The sequence below is a fragment of the Tiliqua scincoides genome, chromosome 1 (genome assembly GCF_035046505.1).
Source record: "Tiliqua scincoides isolate rTilSci1 chromosome 1, rTilSci1.hap2, whole genome shotgun sequence".
Lineage (NCBI taxonomy): Eukaryota > Metazoa > Chordata > Lepidosauria > Squamata > Scincidae > Tiliqua > Tiliqua scincoides.
Window position 1 is genome coordinate 16,656,596 of NC_089821.1, and position 26,199 is coordinate 16,682,794.

A 26,199-nucleotide genomic window follows, 5' to 3' on the forward strand; every position below is an offset into this window, starting at 1 on the left:
TTCTGAGGCCCAGGGAAGCCGCACATGACCGCCTGTGGCCTCAGAATGCCTTCTAGAGGCAAAAAAAATGCTACTTCCAGGTTTCATTTGAAACACCCTCTGGACATGACCAGAGCTGTGCTTTCAGAGGGTCCAGTGTGCCTGGCCCATGGGTTTGGAGGGTCGTGTTTGGAGTTTCACTACCCATGGCTTTCGATAACCATGGGGGTTCTGGGAACAGAACCACTGCGGATACCGAGGCACAACCTGTATGTAAATAACTGATATTAATGTGAAACCGTATCTTGCCCCTTATACATACTTGCTAAGAGAGGTAAGCGTTTCAAAGTTTATAGTCTACAAACCTTGGTAATCCTTTGCCCAGTTCTTGTTTCTTCTTTGTCACCTGCTGAATGACATGCTCCCAGTTTATGTTTCTACGAGACACACTAATAATTTGCCGTAAGGTGGGTTTCAGGCCTGAATCTTTCTCCATTTCATTCTTTCGATGGCCACTAACATTCCTAATGCGCCTTGCACTGTTGAGGTTAGGTTCAGGTAGATGCGATCCTGTTTTGCTTTTCAAATTGGTGCGCCATGTTAAGTCTCTTTGGAGAGAAGCTGGAAGACCAGGAAGAAGAGGACCCAAGAGCTGCCCTCCTGCACCTTTCTGAAGCTCATGATTTAAATGGACATCATAGCCTTCCTCTTCGAGATGATGGTTTGATTTTGTAGCATTTTCTTCACCATCTCCTTCTAGTGATGCTTTCAAGTCCACATCTATATTGGGCTGGCAGTTCGATAAGGTGTCCATCTGAGATTCATATTTATCTGTGTTCCCCAATTCTCTAAGATAGTTATCTTTTTTAGTGGCAGTATGGTCAAATTCAGAAAGCTCACGTGATAAACAAGGACTGGAGAGAATGCATTTGTTTCCCACTGTTCCACCATAGTTCTCCTGCAATCCATCTGTTTGGGGGTCAAGCATCTTCAGGGAATGTGCAGGACCCTCAATACTCCATTCTTCATTTTTGTCAGTCTGCTTACCTCTACAAGGGCTTGAGCGAGAGTTTTGCAAAGCACGACCACACTGCACATCGTCTTTGGCCTCCTGCAATACTTCATTTAGGTTTTCCATATCAAGTACATTTCTGATGCTTTTTAAATTATTATAGTCATATTTATGGCTCAGCCTGGATACATAACAGGAAGAACTGCTAGCTTCCACATTTAGTTGGCTCTGGCCCTCTCCAGAAGATGAGGCGAGCAGAACCTGGACATCCTTTAAGCGATGCTTCAAACTTCTCTTTTGGGAAGGCTTTATATCTGGTATAGACAAAAGTGGCGATTTCAGTGATGGCATCCTGTTCCCTTTGCTTTCAGCTTGGTCTGATTTTTTCTCAGTTGTGCATTCTGTTGGGCCCTTGAATGGTGCAGGTTTTTTGGATACCACTTTGGAATTAGAAGATACTAAATTAGTCTCATCGCATTTTTTCACTTTCGGGTTATTGATTTTAGCAGCTGCACATTTTGGAGACAGTTGTGAGGATGGCAGATTGACAGAATTAGCTTGCTCTGAAATTTTAATTGTGGTCTCATCAGACAATGGCTGCTGTTCTATTGTTTTCTGAGAGGGATAGGGAGCCCAACGATTTGTCTTTTCTCGGGAGGGACTATTGCACTTTCTATTGACTTTGGAGGTCTTACTGCCTGGTTGCTCAAAAATGTTAATGTTAGGAGGAAGCTCATCACTAGTGAAATCCAATAAGCAACTCATGTTGTCCATTTCATTAGCAAGGTCTGTATAAGATGTCACAGGACTCTCCCTCTGCCATTGCCACCGATACCTTTCTACACTGTATTTATCCTGTATACTCTTGCTTTTTGACCAAGAAGCATCCACACTGTCTATCTGGGAGCTATTATTTGCAGCTCTGTTTCTTCCTGAATTCCATCCACTTCCACTTTGTTGACCAGGATGCCAGTTTCCTGCAGAGTTTTTGGTCTGCCAATTAGAAAAGCTATTCTTCCTTTCAGAATTCCAGTTGGGACTTCTTCCCCTACTGCCATGATGCCAACTTGATGTTTCTCCTCTAGAATTCTGATGCCAAACACCTCTAGTATTCCCATAGTTATATCGATTTAAAGGTGCTCCAGAATTATTTTGATGCCATCCAGGCCGTGCTTTTGAGCTGCTAAGGTGTCTGTTTGTGTTATTAGGAAGAGTGTCAGGATGTGTGAATTTGCTCTGTCTGGAATTCAAGAAGCCATCATTTTCCCATTTCCAATCCCTCTGTCCACGATGATACCTCGATGAGGAATCGTAAGTGTCTCTGTCATTGTAAGAGGTTCTATCATCTTGTCTTCTTTGCAATCTCCTACGATCAGTTTCATGGTTTGGATGGCATGCTTCACCTGCCCTATAAAGACACAAACATGTTTATTTACTGATTACTGAGTCTATTTCCATGCACTCTTGATAATTGTGCAATGATTAAGTTTTGCCTAAAATCTCTGAGCACCACTGACTTTCATGTTGTCACAAACTACAGCATGCATTGCAGAACCAAGTCTCAGCCTAGGCCAGCTTTCAAGTGATGCGCTGAAAAATACCCGGTTGAGAGGCAGAAGCATCATACACAAATCAAACTACTGCACATTACTTTTTTTTTAAAGATCCATCACATAAGTACTCCCTGCATAATTACATTGTACAGAGCTGTTAAAGGAAAACTAAGATTAACTGCCACTAGTAGCATAATAGTGATGGCAGGCAAGCTCTTTTCATCACAGAATTGTTTCTTCTGCCGGTAATGGGCAACCACGGCAGAAGCTAAGGACCTCTGGAAAGTAGTGAGAGGACCTCACAATCCTGCTGAAGAATATGGAAACTCTCTTCTGACTTTCTGCATTATTCATCAGGAAGAGAAACAACAACATCTCAAACCTCCAGAGTTGGCCAAGGACATTCTGCCGTTTAAGCAAAAGACAAGATGGTGCCCTACTCAACCCATGCAAGCGTGCTGGCGACCCTGGGGGAAACTCTGCAGTGAGCCCCCTTGCTACTTCACACCCCCTACCTCCCAATTAAACACTTTTTGATTTTTAAACTCCCAATTAAACTAGTATTTTAAAATACTAATGTTGCAGCCAATGGCATAACTCTCAGATCCCAACATTCAGAGCTAGTGATAATGAGGCTACTGAATTTTTCTGGGTTAGTAAATGTAATTATTCTACATTTTATCATTGGTCTCACTGACATATAACATGGTTAGGCTGTCTGCATGCATCTCTACTGGAGACAAGCTATCTCCATTCCGCACTCAGAGACTGAACAGCTAGAGCCCGGGGGGGGGGGGGAACGGACCCTGAGATATAGCAGTTCAAACAAAAAATTTTATGAGGCGTTCCCTAAAAAGCAAAAGGGACTGCTTGTGTTTTCTAGCAGCTGTCACTAACTACAAGGTAGAGGTAGCTTATTAAACTGGGACAGTAAGAACTTAAAGAGGAGCTGCCTTGTTTGTTGCTTTTTGCTGCAACAGAATGAGGGCCCACTCCTATCCAACTTTCTAGTCCTGATGCAGCTACAATGCTGCCCCAAGGTAAGTGAACAAGCGCTCCCTTACCCTGAGGGGGCCTCCGTGACCATCCCTTCACCACAGAATGCAGTGTCCACCCCACTGGCAAGGCTGCATTGGCACTAGGAAGTTGAATAGGATTGTGCCCAGAGTTTAGTAGCACTTTAGAGCCTAACCCAGCGATTCTCAAACTATCCGGGAGTTTGAGAACTGCTCTTTGTGGGGGCAAGGGGATGGCATCACCATGATCATGCTACCACCAGGGCATTTATTTTATCACAAACTTTTGTCAACTAAAGTCCACTTCATTAAGAGTTACCAAAAAGAAAGCTTTTCAGTATGAACATATACACACTCCTGGAGAAAAAAAAAATGTATTTCTGCAGCTTTGTTTGTCCTTCATGGGTACGGTTATCGTTTCTGGCTAACTCTTCTTCTTCCCCTCCCTACATATGCTGCAATAGCTCTACCTTATACAGCACATGTGTGCTTTAACTCACAATGCATGACTACAAGCCATAATAGCTAAATAGAGCTTCCATGTATAGAGGCCGTATACCCCTGCATACTAGATAATTGTTCCCCCTCCCCCCAAAAAAGACAAAGAAGTTCAGTGTCCTGCTTTTGAACTTCACTGGGGTATCTGGCTGGATACCTCCAGATTAGATGCACCTGTAATCCAGCAAGGCAATTGTGATCTTGAACAGCTTATATAAAAGTCAAACAGGATGCAAATATGGCCATTATTTTTTCTTAAATCATGATTAGAAGATAATAAAAAGCCAATTGAAAAAGAAACAGGACAGGGAAAGAGAATGAGGGAGGGATAGATACAGCAGGAAGACAGATGAAAGTAGGATGGAATAGAGGAAAAAGTGGGAGCTTTACTAAGGAGAAATGAGGCTGAAATGGAAAGGTAAGGACAAATGAAAGTGTGACTGAGATTGCAAAATATAAGAGAGGAATATTCAGAGAGCAGAATGAGAGAGAAAGAGAGAGAGCGCTCAGAAACTCTCTTCTTGTGACATGAAGGTGGATAAGAAAATTGAGAGAAAGGGGTGGAAAGACTGGAAAACAAAAAAAACAAAGAGTGGAAGGGGGAGGTAGTCAAGTTAAACAAGGAATAAGCATTCTGAAAAGATAAAAGAAAAACAGATGCAGGGAAGAGAAGCAAATGAATTTTCTAGAAATACACACCTACATACACACCACCCCTCTACAGGGGTTCAAGGAGAGGTACCAAATGCAAAATTACTGCCTGTTTTGTCCCACTCCTGTCACATGTTAAGTAAGCCACAGCATCTTTGTAGGATGGGAGTGAGGAGGTGGAGCAGCCCATTCCTCTTGCTGTGTTTACTACTCAACTGGCCTGGTAAGCTGAAGCCTGCATTTGAAGTTTCAGCATAAAGTGCCTTGACAGGTTGGTCCAAATAGCCATGCTGCCAGGCACAGTTTGGAGGAAGAGGAGGAGCCCAGGGCTGCAATCCTGTGCACTTCCCTTGAACTAAGCCCATTGGACATAGCGAGACTGAATAGGTATGCCGAGGATTGCGCTGCAATCTTGGGACAGGTAAGAGGTTGGACAGGTAAGAGGTAGTTAGATAGGGGCAGAGAGACTGAAGGAGCTGTGCCTGGAGTAAGACACAGGAAGGGGGGGAAGAGAGAGACTGAAGGAGCAGAGAGGGAAGGAAAGACTGAACAAGCTGTGAGAAAGTTGGGGAGAGAGACTGCTGCTAGTGGAGTAGACTGACAGGCCAGGGGGAAGAAGGAGCTGGAGAGAACCAAGAGAGCCTGACACATCTGCAAGTGGTGCAGAAAGACACTGGGTTAAAGGAGACACACTGGTTGAAGGAGCTGCATAAACCACATCAGAGAAAGAAAAGAAAGAACACTGAGAGACCTCCTGCAAGCAGAGTGGATGGATGTTTGCAGGGGAAGAGAAAGCAGAGATTGCAAGAGCCAAGAGTGGAGGGGAGACAAGAGTAGGAGCAGGGGAACACACAGTCTCTTACCGAAGACACAGTTTCGTGCTTGTTGCATGCTGCTGCCTTGGTGTGACAAACACGCATAGTCTGCTGTCAGAAGTGCACACGCATAGCTGGGTTCTGAGCAATGCAGGCATTTCCAGATTGCTCATCAGGTCTGCCATACCCTTCGAGATCAGGGTGGGTAAGATTGCAGAGATGGGTGTGATGTGGCAGATTCTGCCAACTAGATAATTACTGCCTGAGATAACTGTGCCTGAAACTTGAGCAGTTGGCCACCTCTCATCTTGCCCACAACCCAGAGGAGAATGCTTGAACTTACCCACAGCACCCATGAATTTAGCACCACCTTTTACCAGTGTCCAACATGTCACATACATTATCTTCACGTAAACAGGGGTAGTGGCAGGGATCAATGAGATAGGGAACTGGCTGAGGGCCTATGTCCACCAGCTCAGGCTGCCCCCAAATCTTTAATACCAGTATCAGACCCCAATGAGCTATCAGGAGATGGGGAGGGGGTGCAATGGGGGGCCCCATGCAGAGCTTTGACCCAAGGCCCCCAACTAGCCAGCATGCAAGTAGTGTCAACATTATTACCCCTGCACTGCTGATGGAGGGCTGAGGCCAAAAGAGCCACGTTTAAGATCACCAAGTAAATTCATGGAACATTTGGGTTTTTGCATCCACAAACTGCCCTCCACACAACCCATGCCACTGGACCTTCTACTCATAAGTTCATTTCAGGGGAGGCATCAATTCCGTCTAAGAAGTTTGCCCTCCCCTTTCCAAATTAAGCCACTTGGACTAGCATTTTCCTACTGGCCATGCTGCAACTGTCTCACAGCCTCAAAGCAGCAGCACCAGGCATCCAACAGCAGCTGTCATCCTGAGACAGCTCACTACTTGGGCGCTGCTAGGGAGGGAGGTGTGGCAGCGACAACAGCAGCTGCAGCCGAGGATGCCTAGTTCTTTACCCTTAGTGCTACTAACCTTTATCTCATCCCTGCACACAGGGTGATTCTAGGATGGCAACAGACAGGTGGGAGCACCCAAACCATTAGCATGGAGCTTTGCATATGCCCAGCCAATACAGATGAGACTCCTCTCAGATGGAGAAGATGCTTAAACCAGGATTTGTGCCAAGCAGTAAGATTCAGCTCTGTACAGGTTCAAGGAAGGTTCTGGAATCTTTTTGAAGCTTTTTTTGTAATTTTCTTAGCATTTGTTATTACTTCAATTATTTAACAGCTAGGATCCTGTAGCAGTTCTGGTGTTGCACTTGGGCCTGGAACATCCAGATTCAAACCCCTGCTCAGCCACAAAGCTTCCTGAGTGACCTTGGGCCAGTCACCATCTCTCAACCTCACAGAGTTGTTGTGAGGTCAAAAGGAGAGAAGGAACCAGGTACATCACTCTGAGCTCCTTGGATGGTATAAAAATGTGAAAATAAAGGTGTGAGTTAAATGTCAACCTTTACTCAAAAGGGGGGGAAGCATTTTTTGTATTGGCAACCTTCAGTCTCGAAAGACTATGGTATCGCACACTGAAAGGTGGTTCTGGAACAGCATCTAGAGTGGCTGAAAAGGCCAATCCGGGAGTGACAATCCCTTCCACACCGGGAGCAAGTGCAGTCTGTCCCTGGTCTGTCTCCCTGGCTATTGGCCTTCCTTCTTTGCCTCTTAGCCTCAGACTGTTGGCAAAGTGTCTCTTCAAACTGGGAAAGGCCATGCTGCACAGCCTGCCTCCAAGCGGGCCGCTCAGAGGCCAGGGTTTCCCACTTGTTGAGGTCCATCCCTAAGGCCTTCAGATCCCTCTTGCAGATGTCCTTGTATCGCAGCTGTGGTCTACCTGTAGGGCTTTCCTTGCACGAGTTCTCCATAGAGGAGATCCTTTGGGATCCGGCCATCATCCATTCTCACGACATGACGAAGCACAAGAGGAGAAACTAGGCTGTTTAATGATGCAATGCAACATTTGACCTTTAATAAGACTAGAGTTCAAAAGTACAGGAGCCAAAACAGAGAGGTTTGAAGTCTGTCATGAGTATTCAAAAGGTAGCATGCACATTCCCTTCTGGATCTCAGTCTCACTTTTGGCCACTACCATCAATCCTACTCACTTTCACTGGTAAGCCCCATCCTTGAAATGTCTCACAGTACCATTTGTGGGGACAGTCAAGCAGACACTACTAGCCAGTCTGAAAACCCCCTAATTTTTCACACATTTGCAGTACAATATTTTCAGGTTAGGCTTTAAGGAATGAATTCTATTGCACAAGCCCATGTGCATTATCCCAAAAGCTCATTATAAGCAAGTTTAGAAACAGATTTGTTTCTTCTTACCAATATAATTATACAACGTTCTTTGGCACAAGAATTATTTTATAGTGCTCAAGACAGTAACTTACTGCTCCCCAAATGATCAACTACAATCGACGAGGAAGAATGAAAATTCACTGAAAACGTTTCGAAGGGCATGATCTTTCTAAAACATCAGAAAAACATCTGCATGCTTTTCTCAAACTTTCTGAAGAAGCCAAACTGGAAATTCTTCACTGAGGCAAGTTTTTTTTTTGCTCTACAGACACCAGCTGTTTTGCCAAGTTTTAAGCAGGACAAAAAAGTTTCGGTTTGCATGCATCATGTATAATGTAATGCTGCCAAGGCCGTATATTTGCAATTCTTGTGCACTGGCAATCTGACGACAGACTATCCACAGGACAGAATTCAGGGTTGCCAAGAAAGCAGTATATCATAGATGTCTCATACTCATCCAAAGAGAAATGCTGCTTTAACTAAAGATAATACAATAATCCTAGCAAAATTAACCTGAATATCAGAACTACTACATCCTATTAAAAAAAAAATCAAAATACCCACAGCAGAATGTTACAAGGGCTATTTTTCCTTTCTCCCTGTAGGCCACTGAAGACATAAGGATAGGAAAATTTCACACTATGGCGTTCATCTTCACAACCCCTGATCATGGGTCTGCTTAAGGTTTCAAGTTCCAGTCCCCTTTTAACTCTGACAAGACTCAAACTCTCTCCAGTAGTTCCATACATGGACTTCAATTATTACTGAATCTGTGGATCATTGCAACCTCCAAGGAGAAAGTCACAAAAGCTGTGCCTCAATGATGATTTTTTTTTCTTATCAGCCAACATAAGATCATAAAATGGAAAAAAATGAGCAACTGCCAGTAATAAGGCTTGGTGAACTTCTTTCTCCTCTGCCAAGACTGGCTACTATGAGATCTGAATTCTTTGTAGAGAATCCAAACACTGGAGTACAGCAAAACAACTAGAAAGAGACTTCTTGTATAAAAGCTAAGAGAACAACATTAACGAATAGGACAGTAATTTATAACAAAGAATAGATGAGTTTGGATAAAACGTTCCACCTGTGGGAATGGAAGGAACTTCCACTCATGGGGACACAGGGACACACAAGGGGGTGGTCCACTGATTCCTCCATATTTACCACCTCCCAAATTGGTTTCACAGGGCCAGCAACCAGGGAGGGATTCCCCTTCCCTCCACATATGAGGGGAAGGGCTTATTGCTCAAGTAGCAGGACTTCTTCCCCCTGGAAGAATACAGATTTGGGATATAACCCAAGTATATTCTGGTTCTTGTAAACTACCAAAGGTAGCATGATAAAAACCATGCACTCTTCAGAGCAACTTCAAAAGGCTGAAATACGAATATGCAATTAGGCAGAAAAGAAACAAGAAACTGGCTACATTGAGTGGAGAATTTCATTCAAGACCCAAATGCATTTCTGAACAACAGTGAAATAAAAATGGTTCCAGGTCCACTCGATAGACCTTTGAAACTAGACTGTGCAAGTCCTCCTGACTTGGAGATTGTCCAGGTTCCCAATAATAACTTTTACAGTCAATGTTTAAAAGGTACCCAATTATGCCCACTGAAACATAGTGCATGCCCCTTACTCTGAATGCACATTCATTTTGCCTGGTATAAAAGGTAGGTTATAAATGCTACAAGCTTAGTACTGTGACCTGCAGCAAAAGGTCATCTGACTTTGCCATGCGCGGTACGCATGCACGGCGTTAAGTGAAGAACAGCGTAACTCAAGAAAGAACCTCAATATCTGTTTCAGTGTAAGCAGGCAAGAGAAAACCAACTGCCAGTCACAAGACAGCAGGAACATTCTGCTGTTCTTTGTATGGATAAGGGGGAGAACACACATTCATCAAGTTTAAAAGTTAAACTTCAGAGTTATCTATTCTGAAAACATTATCCAAAGACTGCATGGAGAACACTGACATTGAGTAAGTTACTATTTTTAGTATACAACAACTATGCCCTTCCCAACTGCATGGAAATGCCAACTGGACTCAGAGCACAATACAGCTTTTGGTCACATTTCTCTATAATTGAAATTATACAAACTAACTCTGCAACTACTACGAAAAAGTGGAAACACTTACCGGTTCTGCTCATTTCTTTGTTTGATTAATTGAATGAGTTCCTGGTCAAAGTATTCTTCAGCAGCCTCTTCCTTCCCCTCTTCTCCGTCTTGGGCTTCAGCATTGTCTTTGTGCAGCTGGCTGGAGATGTGCTTCGCATACGCGGACAAGCCCACCACAGTCACTCTACACACTAGGCACTCATGATTGCTGTCCCTGGGGAGAGATGGAGAAGGTGGACATTCAATCCTTCCCACAGGCATGGCAAACAAGGTTGATCTTACTTGGTTTCCTCTGAACGTGCGTCTCAGTCAATTCAGGCACCAGGTCTTATAACCTATGCTGTATTTTTAAAGCCTTACGAATGTATAACTTTAACAGTTTTAGTTGATGATTTCTTGGTGGATTTCAGATTTTTTTCCAACAATCAAGAGGTGAAAGACTTGGTAATAATTGGTGTCAGCTGGAATTCTTCTTGGATTGCTGTACTCAAAACCTGGTCAGAGGAAACATGCTGAGAGTGAGTGGCAGAGTGGAGGGCTTGCAGAGCTAGCAGAAGCTGCTCTGAAGCACCTCCATGGTGCCAGCTGCACTGAGAAAATGTAGCTAGGGAGGCTAGTTTTAATCTCTGCCTTAGCATTCCTCCAATGAAAGCCAGCAGAGCAGAGGGGAGAACACCTTTCGGCAGCCAATCCCAACACAGTGTAACCTAAACTGGACAGCTGGCACAGTGACCTGGAATTCAAAGACTCCACAGCACAGCAAATGAAAAGAGGGCGTCTTTGGTGCACTGTACTTTATTTGGTTCAGAAGATGCATGTGAAGTCCACTCTCCACTTTGCACAGATTAGCCAAAAACAAAAATTATTTCAGTTGGAGGAAGCTGTCAACTCGGTTAGACAAGTGGCTGAACTCTGGTTTTGGAGAAGACTGCAACAACAACAACAGTATTTATATACTGCTTTTCAACAAAAAGTTCACAAAGCGGTTTACAGAGAAAATCAAATATCTAATGGCTCCCTGTCCCAAAAGGGCTCACAATCTAAAAAGATGCAAAAGAATACCAGCAGACAGCCACTAGAAAAGACACTGCTGGGGTGAGGTGGGCCAGTTACTCTCCCCCTGCTAAATAAAAGAGGAGGGGAGAATAACTGGCCCACTTTACCCCCCCCCCAAAAAAACTCCACCCTCACATTTTGTTTTCTGAGTTCAATTTTAGAGAGAGACACCAGGCCTTGCATTGCTTTGCACAAACCATACACACAAACAAAAACTCAACCAGTTTGTAACTCAGTGGTAGCTATGTGGTGCTTTGAGCACAGATGGTACCAGGTTCAAATCCCCGCATGACCAGGTAAGGTTAATAAAGACAGCTATATGGATCCTTGGAGAGACGCCCATCAGTGTAATCCAGTGGTTCTTTAAACTTTTTATCCCAGGATCCACTTTTAAGAATGATAATCTGTTAGGACCCACAGGAAGCAATATCATTAATCTAGAAGTGACTTAATAGCCGGAAGTGACATAATCAAGCAGGAAATGTTTTTAATAATCCTAGGCTGCAATCCTATCCACATTTACCCAGGAGTAAGCCCCAGAGTAAGCCTATCATTGTTAAAGGCATATACATTGTAGCCTAGTGGTATTCAAACTGGGATGTCGTGACGCCCCAGCCTGAGGGCCCTGGCCTCTGCCCCCTTGAAGGGCAGGGGGGAAGGCAGCTAACTGGGCTACATGGACTGGGATGTACCCACCAGTCCCTGCAGCAGCCTTCCCAGGGTGTGGGGAGCCCTGCGCGAGAGTCTGCAGAGCTTCCCAGCATGCAGAAAGTGAAAGTGGAGCGATTATGCTCCACTTCCAGTTTTGCAGAAGTGGAGCCCAATCGCTCCACTTTCTGCAGGTTGGGGAGCCCTGCAGGTTGCAGCAGCCCAAGGAGGCTGCTGCAGGAACTGGTGAGTGCATCCCAGTCTCTGCAGCCCCCTTGAGCGATGCGATCCTGGGGATCACATCGCTGCCTTCCCCCTTTCCCCCGCTGCCTCCCCCCTCCCTTCAAGCACTTACTGTGGCTTTAAAACTCCCAGAGAGTTTGAAACCACAGCTGTAGCCTGTTAAAAGTACAGAATCTCCCCAAATGCAGTCACATACCATGTTGGCATGGTAAAATTGAAACATTGTAAATTAATGGTGACGCACCTGAAATCGGCTTGTGGCCCACCTAGTAGGTCCTGACCCACAGTTTGAGAAACTGTGGTGTAAACCATGCGTATAGGTGGTCCAATGGTCCGATAGTATAAAGCAGGCAGCTTCCTTATTTCTGTGCCTTCCTGAAAACCACTCTTGAAAGGTCTGGAGATCCTCTGGAACAGATTTTAACTAATGTAAAGTGCTGCAACCCTTCTTTAACCCATCTGTTTGCAAGTGAGGCAGTTACCATCAGTTAGGATTCTTGGAGTACAATCCCGTAGCACTCTTGTGCCTCCATAGCTGACCTGGAGGCTTCACAAAAGTGCCATGAGGCACTTCTGCACCACTGCAGGAGTCAGCAGGCTGGTGCACGGAGGTGCGCTGACCTCCACAGCACCGACTTAAGGTAAGTTTGCACCAGCGGTGAGTCACTGGTGCAGGGGTCTGGTGAGGGCAGGGGCATTCTGGGACAGGGAAGGGTGGGCAACGGGTTTGGCTAGTGGGAGAACTGGGCCTATGAGTGGGTGGGATCAGGATTTGGCACTTAGGCCAGATCCTAATCCCCTCTCCTGGGTGGCTTGGCCTACTGCTGGGCTCCTTGGATTTGTGCTACTTCTTTAGGTGGTGCAGATCCGAAAAGCCCTGTTTGACCCACTGCCGCATTGCTTGGGGTAAGGGGAATTAATTCCCCCTGCCCCAAGTTGCTCTGCAGCCAGCCCCAACCCTGCTCTAGATGTAGTGCAAGCCAGCTGGCGTGCCTGCTCCCAGGGTAAGTTAGGATTGGGCTGTTGGGCTGCAATCCTATCCACACTTATCTGGAAGTAAGCTCCATTCTCTATAATGGGACGTCTGAGAAGACATGCATAGGATTGGGCTGTCAGCGATATCCAAGAACAAGAGTTCATAGAGAGCTCCACTCTGTAACCATTATATGCACAATGGGTACTTGCAGATGGAAAGGAAAATCAATCTTCACAGAGATATTGATGTTATACTGGAAACTCTTTGTCGTCTTTATTCCAACACCCCCATGGAAAGGAATGAAAAGAAGAGAATTTGTGTATAGCATCTCAGATTTTGAAAATATAGGATTAATGACCGAAACTTTGTTCAAGATCCATGTGACGCTGACCACATTGCCAACAATGTGGCAAATACTGGCAGCCCACTCATCGGCTTTCAATCACTATTTAAGAGTTATTGTGCCAAGACATCTATTGTTTTTAGCCTTTGGTAATCTATTAAAGGAAGAACAACCACATATTTCACTTTACATTAAAGTTGCATGCCACTGTCTACTTGTAATGTGGGTTTCAGCACAGCTGTGCAATCACTTGACAAGAATATTCTTTAATGAGGTGATACAAACCCCCATCTCCTCCTGGGCCACAACCATCTTCACTATTCTTTAAAGAATTTCTATCAAAGGAAACGGAGGTCTAGGAATCTTCTTCCACCTCTGCAATTTCTAAATATGTGAAAGTCAAAACCAAGTAAAAAAAGATTCTTCACCCACTCACAAGATATTAGACTAACATCTTTCAACATGCTTTATTAAGAGAGACCAGCTGATTGTTAGAGACCTGATAAAGAGACTTTCAAATGGATAACATATGCACTTGAAGCTCACACACAGGCAAAGGTCAAGCTTGGACTTTTGCAAGTCTAAGCAACCACAGACAAAGCAACCCTTGCATTACATGAAAACATTTTCAAAACCTCCCAAATCAGTTTGTAAAAGGACATGGGAGTTGGCTGTTCACAGAAAGTCAAAAATCCTACTAGGCAGGCCCTGCCATTGACCAAAGCTCATTCTATGAATCCCTACCAAAGTTTTTAAACTAATATGTGAATATTAGTGCATTAGAATAATAGGTGAATGCAGTAAGAGACTGCATCAGATTACTCAGAAAAGTTATCTGTTCCAAATGTGTACTTTAAAATGGCACACACTTAAAAACCTCCAAAACAGTTACTCAAAAACAGAATTTATTTTGCTGATTCAAAAAATAAATAAACCAGCAATTTGGACCATTTCGTCACCCTCTACACCAATTCGTGTTTCATATTCAATAGTAGGCATTTTGCAAACTACTTTGAGGCACTTAATATCCAAAAGAGGACTTAAGCATGTGTGCATTGCTAATGCACCAGCTACATTTGCTCAAAATAGTCATCCCCTGTACAAAATACCTTAGAACACTCAGAACGCTTCCCAGATTTCTCCACATTTCCTCATTGCCCATATGAGAGTAAAGTTCCCTTTGCATATAAACATCCAAATAACTGCACAAGGAACAAATGGCTTCTGGATTTAGATGGAAAGGCCTTCAAGCAAATGTTCAACTGTGAGGCTTGCATGCAATGCAAAAAGCAAACCAGCCCCCAAGTACTACAGGCTTAAGCACTGTAGTAAGTTTCCCACTGATCTAAATAGGACACATTCACCCCCACCCAAATGTGAATGTTAAACTGAGAATAGATCAAAGAAGAGTAGAGGAGAATTTGAAAATGACCCAAACTAAAAAGCTCCCTTGACCTGCTATGGTTCCTACCTATACATCTAAATGGAAGGGAACCCCATCAACTGAAAAAAGCAAAAAATAAATAAATTAAAAAGCCACTCACACCCCCAAAACCAACCATTTCAATTCTTAAGCCAATGTTTTAGAAAAGCTTTTTAAAACAATTATTCTAAAAATTAGCTGGAATAAGCAATCTCAAGTTACACTGCTCAAGTTACTGTTGATGACACTTTGGTATCAGAGCAACCGTTCCTCAGCTGTTCAATGATGGAACAGATGGATTCTTATTGCCAGCATAAGGTCAGTCAGTCGTACAACATCTGATGCTAAGTGTGAACAAAGGCCTCATTTGGTCCAAAGAGAACTGAAGAATAAATACCTCTGTGTCTGCCATCTGCTTTACAGGTCTTACTCCAAATCTTTCAAAAAGGTAAAGAAAGAGAAAGCATCTTTCCTGGACAGCCACTAACATTTTATGAGCATTCGCTCCACCACTAGAGATTATGGGCACAAGTACTCCACTTTGGACTACTACCTGAGATCCAATTTAGTACTCTCTCTAGTATGGCTAGTAGTTCAAAAAAATTTTTGACTGGCAGCTCCCTTGACCTACTGGGCCATTGGCCATGACTCTGCATTAGGGCTATAGTCCTATACGTTGTATAGGGCAGCAGACTTTTCATAAGGATTCCACAGCTCCCCTGGTTGGTTTCTGCAGCTCCCTGGGGAGCCACAGCTCACAGTTTGGGAACCACTGTGTTAGGTAGATGCCTCTTGGCAGCTCACAAACTGGTCATGACAAAGGACAGCCACCCCGTCATGATCAGTTGTAGCCCTTCCGAGCATGTAGCCTCCATTTTTAGCTACAATGGACCTAATCAACTCATTGTGACCTATCCCCCCATGGATTTTTCGACTCCATTTTAAGCTAGCTATTTAAAAAAGGCAAGGCACATAGTTGAGGATGGTTTCAAACCACTGACCTTTGAATTATGAGACTGGCATCCCTTTATTGCACTATTCTACTGACACTAAACAGTGAATTACCAGAGACAGTAACCAAAGTCAGGATTCTCAGATTCAGTCCAATGGCTTCATCCATCTACAATGGAAGTTGACTGGAAAAACAGATGCACTAATATTGACCACAGAACCTAGACCCATAAAACTCAACAGTCAAGCACACTGGATCCTGAACCCATACACAGAATAAAGACATCATTCATTTGAAGTCAGAGCTGGCCAATCCATGAAGTGAACAACGCTGCTCACATCAGTCGCAGATGGAGGAGCAGCAATAGATGCCCACTGCCTTCCTCCAGTCCAGATGGAATCTGTCTTTTTACCCACCCCATCCTCCACACAGGCTTTTTTTAAAATCAAAGTAGAAAATGCGAAGCTTACTGGGACTGCTCCTGGCACAACCTGTGTTTCCGGCTTCGTTCAAAGGGACTGCTCTTAGGAAATGCCTTATTTAAAGAGTCTGGTGGAGGAAGAAGCACGATGAGAAGGTGGGGAAGATCACTATGCTCCAAGAATTGGAACACAGCAATCTTCCCCATATAATCAAAACAGGAAAAAAATCAAATTTCTCTTTCCCCTCATGCAGATTCTTTGAATGAAGCAGGAAATACGGGCTGCACTGGGAAGGACCCCATCATGCCCCACATTTCCTGTTTTGATTAAGGAGTCAGGTACAGGCTGCAAGTGGGGTGGGTGTAATCAGCAGAGTAGAAAGCCTCAGCCAGACCAATAGCTTCAACCAGCCCTGGACTCAGCTGTACCTAGCGATGGGCATGATTGCGGGTGGAGATTTTATATGTAACCAATTCTTTAAGATGTTAATGCACACTCCAAATAATTTGAAATTTTTTTTCAACATGAACAGGGGTTCTTCTGGGACACTGAAGAGCTTAGTAGCTCTAACTCTTAGTTCATTTACTATATGGCATGGTTAACCACTTTTCCTTTCAATTTTTTTAATGAAAAGATCAGTGCAATTTCAAATACTGAAAGACACTTTAAAAATGGTATCCAGTCAAGGAGATCTCATACAAGAGACACATCTGTGTTGCAAAACACTGCATAGAGTCACAGTAAAATCTAGTTGATAGGAGTATAAGCATACCTCCCCTTCAAATTTTCAAGTTCCCTGTGGTGAAGCATACTCCTCATGTGCTCATCCATCTCCTAAAAACAGAAAAAGCATTAAGCCATAAATAGCTAGAAAGCAAAGCATCAGGAATAACTAAGTAACCATAATCTACATAACAATTTCCCTGTCTGCCTGACAATGTTTCTCCATACTTGGCCTTTTCAGACCTTTTCTTCCATGTCTCACTTGGCTTTCCTGTCCTTAGCCAAAACACTTTGGGGGGGGGGGGGGAGACAAAATTGAAGAGAAGAAAAACAGAACAGTTTTATACTGTTCAGCTGAACAGTTTTATACTGTTCAAATTGCATATCCTGTGTTGCCTAACAAATAAACCGTATAAGCTACATTTCTAAGTAAATGCAAGATTCCATCATGCCTGTGCATCAACCCTTAATTAAGAGATTTCTTGAAGATCACTCTTATAGGCAAACCTGAAAAGACTCCTACACCTAAATCTTCTGGAATTTTTTTTTTTAAATGAAATTCAATCTAGGTCTTCCGCTTGCTCATTTTCCAATTTGCCTTCAAACATACCTTGGACCCTAATATGACAAAATGTACACAACCCAAACAGTCACATTGAAACTCTTATGAGCATTTACAACATCTGAGCAATGGCAGAATGCTGTATCATCAAATATGATCATCAAATATCATCAACATTAATTCTCTATCTGAACTAAACTAAATTTGTATAACACCACTCTAATTCACCCCCTTAAGTTGGGTACATATTCTAGGCAGAAATCAAAGGAATATTCTGTAGCAGGCTCTACTCATAGGCTCTACTCATAGGAAGGTGTCATTTGTAATATTTAATTGAAAGGGGTCCTCTCCTCCACCCCTCCACATTCTCAACAATTTTTTAATAGCAAAGGACTTGACCTGATCTATATAAACACACTTCATCTTACTTTATTTTTGCTCTGAAATCCCTGCCTGAAGAAGGGTCAACTCTTACTTTTCATTTTGCAGTCAAATACAAGACACACATGCCTCATCAAGTGCAGGAGACCCAAGTAAAGTAGAAATGCACGTGTTACTTTCAAAAATTCAATTCTTCTCATGACCACTAAATTCCTGTTTTATTTTCACAGACATATGCCAAATACCATGTACATGACTGATTCCACACATGGAATTCTTCATACTTAAAGCACATAGTCTGTTTTGTGCCTGAAGATACACACCTGTATATAAAAAGTAAATCAAGAATTTGCTTTTAGATTAAAAAAACTAATAAAATTCTTGAGTGCCAGGTTACCTGGGCTCCTAGATACAATGTCTTCTTCACCTTCACACTCTATTCCACGGAAGTACTCGTTTTTATACCTCTCATTCCAACACTAGTATTGTATTGGCAACCTTCAGTCTCGAAAGACTATGGTATCGCGCTCTGAAAGGTGGTTCTGGCACAGCGTCTAGTGTGGCTGAAAAGGCCAATCCGGGAGTGACAATCCCTTCCACACCGGGAGCAAGTGCAGTCTGTCCCTGGTCTGTCTCCCTGGCTAGGGGCCTTCCTTCTTTGCCTCTTAGCCTCAGACTGTTGGCAAAGTGTCTCTTCAAACTGGGAAAGGCCATGCTGCACAGCCTGCCTCCAAGCGGGCCGCTCAGAGGCCAGGGTTTCCCACTTGTTGAGGTCCATCCCTAAGGCCTTCAGATCCCTCTTGCAGATGTCCTTGTATCGCAGCTGTGGTCTACCTGTAGGGCGCTTTCCTTGCACGAGTTCTCCATAGAGGAGATCCTTTGGGATCCGGCCATCATCCATTCTCACAACATGACCAAGCCAACGCAGGCGTCTCTGTTTCAGCAGTGAATACATGCTAGGGATTCCAGCACGTTCCAGGACTGTGTTGTTTGGAACTTTGTCCTGCCAGGTGATGCCGAGGATGCGTCGGAGGCAGCGCATGTGGAAAGCGCTCAGTTTCCTCTCCTGTTGTGAGCGAAGAGTCCATGACTCGCTGCAGTACAGAAGTGTACTCAGGACGCAAGCTCTGTAGACCTGGATCTTGGTATGTTCCGTCAGCTTCTTGTTGGACCAGACTCTCTTTGTGAGTTTGGAAAACGTGGTAGCTGCTTTACCGATGCGCTTGTTTAGCTCGGTATCGAGAGAAAGAGTGTCGGAGATCGTTGAGCCAAGGTACACAAAGTCATGGACAACCTCCAGTTCATGCTCAGAGATTGTAATGCAGGGAGGTGAGTCCACATCCTGAACCATGACCTGTGTTTTCTTCAGGCTGATTGTCAGTCCAAAATCTTGGCAGGCCTTGCTAAAATGATCCATGAGCTGCTGGAGATCTTTGGCAGAGTGGGTAGTGACAGCTGCATCGTCGGCAAAGAGGAAGTCACGCAGACATTTCAGCTGGACTTCCAACACTAGCATGATTACTAACACTTCTAGTGTATCTGCGGTGCAATCTATGTATGTTTACTTGGTAGCTAGTCCCACTATGCTCAGTGCATGCTTACTCCTACAGGATTGGGGCCAAAAGATTTAAGATTGCTCCTAAAGAATCTTTATTCCATTATTGCAATTAGTTTGTTTTCAATTGTGCTCCACTCTCAGTACCAGACATTCCTATCAACTATGCAAGTCAAATACAAATTCAAGAACTTGATCAGATTCAAGATGAAAATAATGAGAAGACTTTGAATTTCCTTCTGAATCTATTTGCTTGGAGGACAAAAGTAATGCTGATCTAGCAGAACCTTTCTAGATATTAAGATTTCTTTATTAGCCTTGAAATGCCAGTTAGTGTTTTACCTTTTTGGTGTTGTATACGATGTGGCACAATATACATTTTCGCTCCCGGACCATGGTGAATACTTCAGAAAGATCTTACCCTATCCCTACAAGTAGAAAAAAAGAATAAAGCACACATTGAATACTTTTTAACATGTCTAAATAAATGAGAGCCAATGTGTTCAACTCAAATTGCATTTCAATTCTTTTACATATTCAGTTAGCTATATTTTTTTAAAGATTGCTATGTAGAATATAGTTAATGCAATTGCAATCTTTGATAAGATTCCTGCACTTTAAGTAACTCTTTAAGCAAAAACGATAACTTAATATGCTATCTCTATTCTAATAATTCACTGAAGAAGTGAAATATGAGGCAGGAATTCCCTGCTGTAAACTTCCCATAGCTCAAACACAGAGGCAGGTAACTGAGTGGATTGTATCAATCCACAAAAAAAGATTGTGATCCTGGATGTTAAACATGGCATTAAACAGCATGCGAGTTTTTGCTCATATCCTAAATAGTCACGTTCAAGCAGGAAAATATAAAGTGGCACTTTTTACTGAAGTGTGCTAGCTATCCATACTAATGGCTATATAAACATCAATGAATTTCAAGGAGCAGCAATGCAAGGCCAAAATGCTTGTGGAAATAGTCTTCTTTCTGGAAAAGCTGCCAGACAGTGAATCATCATAAAGTAGTAGCATAGGGCTTTAGAAGCTAGGATACAGCAGGTGCAACCTAGAAGATACAAGCAATGACTCTGAGCTAAACTTTCCAAGAAAAACAAACTCAGTTGTTGTCGAGTGTTGGTGAACGCCTTCCTAAAAAAATTCCTTCCTTAAAAAAATCCAATCCTATGTGTACCGTTGCAGTGTGATAGAACAAGGAAGCCTTGACCTTTTATGCTAGGAGCTGTTCCTACTGCAGAACCATTACCATAGCAGTCATCAGCACCCACACAGCCAACAGCTCTTATACTAAAGTTTGAAATCCACATACAGTTGACAATAGAATATGAATTCAGACTCTCCAAACTCCATGTGTATTAAATCACAATGCCATGTCGTACATTTCCTTAGCAAATGTCAGACCTCCACAATTTCAAATACAGTACAGTACTTATTGGAGTGCATTGAACAGGAGATGGTTGGTTGGTTGGCAACCTTCAGTCTCGAAAGACTATGGTATAAGCCTACAGCACCCAGTATTCCCAGGCGGTCTCCCATCCAAGTACTAACCAGGCCTGACCCTGCTTAGCTTCCAAGTTCAGATGAGATCGGGCATGTGCAGGGTAACAGTAGATGGTCTTTTGAGAAATACAGGACATGAATAATTCAAGGCTCCAAGTTAGCAAGGTTTTCCAAGAAACTAACACCAGAAATCAATACTTAAATGCACCAGATAGGATAACAAAACTCTTCAAGTCGTATCTTCAAGTTGTATGTTAACAAATTTAAGAATCTGCTATTACGGAAATGCATACATTTACATCACTGACAAGTATGAGTACTTCAGACAGGAACTGCTAAGGATTAGTGATGGGAAAGGATATAGCATTCCTTAAATGTTAAACACAGATTATATTTATACACATACACACACAAAGTAGCTTCTGCAATGCAAAACTCATATGGAAAATTTTAATAGCAGCCCAAACCATCAGATGAAACTCTGCCAAACACAGACTTCACTGGGACAGAATTGCTGAGCAATATCTCCAAACCCAACCCAACCCAAGCAGAAGAAAACCACAACATCAATGGCATTCTTCACATGAAAGTTTTTTTTAAACCAAGGCATTCATCCTCATAGAAATTGAGACTTCCTTGTGGGCCATGATGTGTTCTATCCCCGTGGTATTCTATGCGACTATCACTTTGTAGTTTTAATTAACGAAAGCTCTTCATACATTTAGGATATTGCTGAAAATTGAATCAGCATTTCTGGAATTTCTCAGACACACAAGTGTAGAAGTGAAGTCAGCAACTGCTTAATAGGGACAAAGAGGTCACTCGAGCAAGCACACTCAACATTAAAGTGACTTTTCCCAAGTAGATCTATAATTACACTTGCTTTGACAATTTAAAATATCAGAGTAACTACACATGATTGCAGGAAGAGTGTAAGGCTTCCATCAACTGTCCAATCAATGTCAGTCGCTTACAGCAGAGGGCTAAAAATACTGCTTGAAATCAGCTGCTATTGGCTGTTGCTATGAATGGCACGAACAAGTTACTTTTTGCAGAGGGACTGCTCAAGCTGCATTGAAAGAGGCAACAGGCTTTCAAGCCTGCTTAGGGTTCTTGACTTTTCTCGTAGGGAGCCTTCCAAAGCAGGGAAAAATGCTGCAAGTCTTGAAGTGTAACCAGGAAGACACACACACAAAAAGCTTCGTTCACCCTCTCTCCTTTCAAGGTTGAGATGAATCGGTGAGGTGGGGAGCAAAGAGAACAGGTCTGCATGCACCTATAGGAAGGATACCAGGGAGGCTAAATGCCCATGGGGGGGGGGAAGGATGCAAATATCCCAAATGCTTACTAAAAGGTAAATGGATAATCCTTAGACTCCAAACACACACACACACACACACACACACACACACTGTGGATCAGTGAATGCCTGATTCCATCTCTACATTGGAGGTTCTGTTCCAGAATAAGAGTAACCAGAGATGCCCTTGTTCCATTTGTGATCCCCCAATTGTTCTATTCAGTTACTTTAATAGTTTGAAAATCTAGGCTTACAAGTAGGATACAAAGTGGCCTGTGAGCTAAATGTCATCATCTCCTCCGCCTACTTCTCGTTTACTTAGGAACCAATGATGTTTCCTGGGGACTTAGCATCCCAAGAAGAAGCAGCACTGGGAATGTACATCACAGCCCTGTGGCAGGAAGGCTGAGAGCCAAACAGCCACAGGAACTGCACTGGCTGGGCGGGTGGGCAGAAAGGACAACTTGCAAGGACGACAGTTGAAGTCAAAAGCCCAGGCAAAACTCAGTCACATGTGTGTTTACTCATGAGTAGGCAACTGCGCCTTGGCTCTCATTGAAGTCCAGGTGAAGGGCAATGCAAGGCCATCAGAATGGCCCCAATTCGATGGAGCTCACACACCTCAGAAGGCAAACCCCCCTCCCCCCATAGCAAAAAGGCAAAAACAGAGTGGCTGGTAAAGTCTCAAAACTAGGTGGGTCTCAATAGAGGGTCATTTTAAAAAGAGGATCCCGGTACTAACATGTCTGGGAACCACTGCTAGCAAACATATGTTCCATGGAATTTTGTCACCTTGATGTACTACTTGGGGGAAAGCATGCCCTCAGCAATGACAGACATGGAGTCTGAAGCCCTTACAATCCTATGTTGAAATATCTCCCTTGTGTGTCTCTCATTTCTCCTGATTGTTACCACTGGAATATTTTGAAGACCAAGACTTTGAACAGCAAGAACACATAGAATTCTCATACATGAGATAATTATATATATGCATATCACACACTAATCCAGTTTATTATATGTACTGCTCTCCTTATCGTTAAGTTTGTTTTACATTTCTAGACCAACCTATTCTCAGTTTAAGGCAACATTAAACAAGAAGATGTGTCAGCATTGGAAAAGTACAAGACAGTACAGGTGCAGCCTATTTAATAATAATAATAATAATAATAATACTACAGGTATTTATATACCACCTTTCTTGGTCGTCAGATTTCTCCTCAGACTTTAATTCAAGGCAGTTTACATAGGCAGGCTGTTTAAATCCCTGTAGGGATTTTTACAATTAAAGAAAGGTTCTATCTTTCAAGAACCACACAACGTTTCAGATGGAACTTTTGTGGTCTGTTATCACTTTCTGGCCTCCTCCCACACAGGCTGAAAAGCAGCTCCCTCCAAAGAGCAGGTGGAATAACTCGGCTCAGCTTGTCAGCTGCTTCAATGTCTCACCGTTCACGGTGCCGGTGGCCTCTAACTGGCAACCTTCAGATGTTATCTTCAGGCAATTGGAGGCTCAGCCCTCTAGACCAGATCTCCTGCCCACAGATTTTTTATTTGTCTCAACGTGAATGAGGTGGGGGAACTGAAAGTCACACACACCTTTGCCTCCTTTGCCCTGACGTCTCAGTCCATTTCCAGGCAGCCCAAAACACTGCAAAAAGGCTCTGCCTCGCCTTTCCCAGGCAGGGAAATAGCCCTGGAAGACGTTCCCCTTGCAAAGGAACAGTAACACTCCTGGAGCCCCTGAGCCAGCAGAGGCTGAAGAGGGGGCCAAAAATCTCTGTAGCCAGAACACATGCAGCAAGGTGGAGCGACCTAGCTCTCTCTCTCACACAGGGGCAGGTGTGGTAGCAGCAGAAGGGATTGCTTTAAAAAATCCTGGGAGTGTTTGCCAAATTCCCCCCCCCCTTGAGATGGTGCAGGCAATCACCAACACAAGCAAGCCTTCCCACCAACCAAAGCATGAGATATAGCCTACAATTTTCTCCACACTTTCCTGAGAGTAAGCCCCATTGAGTGGAATGGGGCTTACTTCTGAGTAGAAAAGCATAGGGCTGGACTCTTAAAAGATCAGCATCCCAACTGTGAAAGAAGCTGGGCAGCTGGCAACCGGGAGGGCTGAGTGGCGGGGAGGGGATTGATAACAGCTGTCTTAGTTTCCTTCGATCCGGAAGTGTCAGGCTGCAGTGTATTTGCGTAACTCTATGGAATTTAGCACAATGCATTTTTGTTAATTGCACCGAATCACGGAATGGAACTAACACAGATAAATAGGCTCCACCTGTATGTCCATTTTATAAATGAATATGTTAAAACCCACAGTAGGATGTGTCAGAAATACTTGAGAACAATCTTTCAAAAACTTTAACATTTTACAGTCCAATCCTTTGTGTGTCTAGCCAAAAGTAAGTCCTCTTACAGTCAGTGGGCTTACTCCCAGGTAAGTGAGCATAGAATTGCAGCCTGAATTTCCTGATCTCAGCCAGGAAGCATTTTCAACTGACAAAAGTATGAAGGGCCAAATTCAAAGAACCAAAATGAAGTCCTACTAAAAGATGGGAATAATGCAGTGAGTCACCAAGACTCTAGACCAGGATTCTCCAAACTTTTCAGTATGAAGGCCACATTGTATATTTTATGCATTTTTGTGGGCCAAAAAAGCAGTTTTATAAACAGATGAGTGAAATTTAAATGAACAAATAAGTTTGTTGGATCTTTTTTGTAATCAGCATAATATGATTCAGAATGAAAGAGAAATGTAAAAATTATGAAGTGCTGAGCTTAAACTGAATAATGATATATAATGAGTAAAAGTGTTAAATGTTAGCAAAAAAAGCAATTTTCAAGTGGGTGCTCCTCTTTAATTTAGCAGGGGGAGAGTAACTGGCCCTCCTCACCCCAGCAGTGTCTTTTCTAGTGGCTGTCTGCTGGTGTTCTTTTGCATCTTTTTAGATTGTGAGCCCTTATGGGACAGGCAGCCATTAGTTGTTTGATTCTCTGTGTAAACCACTTTGTGAATTCTGTTGAAAAGCGGTATATAAATACTGTTAATAATAATATTTAAATTGCTGTGGGTCAGAAAAATTCTTGGGGGGGCAGATTTGCAAAATGCCATGAATTATCTCTTCAAATTGGATTCGATCTCTGCCTTATTAAGAGGACCCTTGGGTGGTTTCTGAGAAAAAGAAATGTGTTAAATACTGAAAAAGAAGGGAACCAACCTTCTTAGACTCAGGACCCATCCTTGAAACTCCAGATGACCTTCAGCATGTTGAAAACAAAAAAACCTCAGTTTTTGTCCACACAAAAATACCTGTTTTTTCTCCTCTAAAAAAACAAAACAGTGCTATTACTTATATGACCCACCTTGAGTTATGGTGTATTACACGGAGGCACACACACTCTATGAGTGCCCTCCATTAGCTGAAGATAAGTGTTGCAGAAAGTGTTACCATTAGCAAGTGTCTTCTATCAGTCCAAGAGAAGGACCAGCTGAGAAAAAAGAATCATTCTGAATCCACCTGCTCTCAATCACCTTCCCTCAAGGTGTCAAGTACCCAGTTAACCCAGCTAGGTACTGAGAAGTGGTTGCAAAAACTGCACAACAGGGTGAATGGCTCACATGGTGGTCTGGAAGCACTTTCCTATCCAACTTGAACTGGGTTCAGCAGGTGACCCAAACTCCTTGCAGAAAGGGAAAATTCCATCAGCTTTTAGAGGGGCAACTCGCTATCCCATGCAAAAGGGCAAGTGAAGAAAATGAAGAACAGTATATTTACTTTAGAGCAGGGCTGCCCAAACCCCGGCCCTGGGGCCACTTGTGGCCCTCAAGGACTCCCAATCTGGCCCTCAGGGAGGCCCCAGTCTCCAAGGAGCATCTGGCCCTCTAGAGACTTGCTGGAGCCCATGCGGGCCTGACACAACTGCTCTCAGTGTGACAGCCAACTGTTCAACCTCTCGCGTGAGCTGTGGGATGAGGGCTCCCTCCACTGCTTGCTGTTTCACATCTGTGATGCAGCACTGGCAGCAAAGGAAAGGCTGGCCTTGCTTTGTGCAAGGCCTTGAGCTATCGCAAGACTTTCATTCATTTTTATAAATTCCATCTCTAATATATTC

At 43.3% G+C, this 26,199-nt stretch overlaps 1 protein-coding gene and 1 pseudogene across 1 annotated transcript in view; both read right to left on the reverse strand.

Moving 5' to 3' along the window:
• The window catches only part of ZNF106 (zinc finger protein 106), a 73,635-nt gene that overhangs the window by 42,809 nt on the left and 4,627 nt on the right, over positions 1–26,199 (reverse strand). Inside the window, exons 2-5 of the mRNA XM_066630987.1 lie at positions 19,611–19,696; positions 16,820–16,881; positions 10,004–10,198; positions 345–2,399 (exon numbers count right to left, since the gene is read on the reverse strand). Of these exons, the coding sequence (XP_066487084.1) occupies positions 345–2,399; positions 10,004–10,198; positions 16,820–16,881; positions 19,611–19,664 (2,366 nt within the window). The 5' untranslated portion in view covers positions 19,665–19,696. The remainder of the gene's footprint in view (positions 1–344; positions 2,400–10,003; positions 10,199–16,819; positions 16,882–19,610; positions 19,697–26,199) is intronic.
• Positions 20,783–20,896, reverse strand: LOC136638378 (5S ribosomal RNA; annotated as a pseudogene).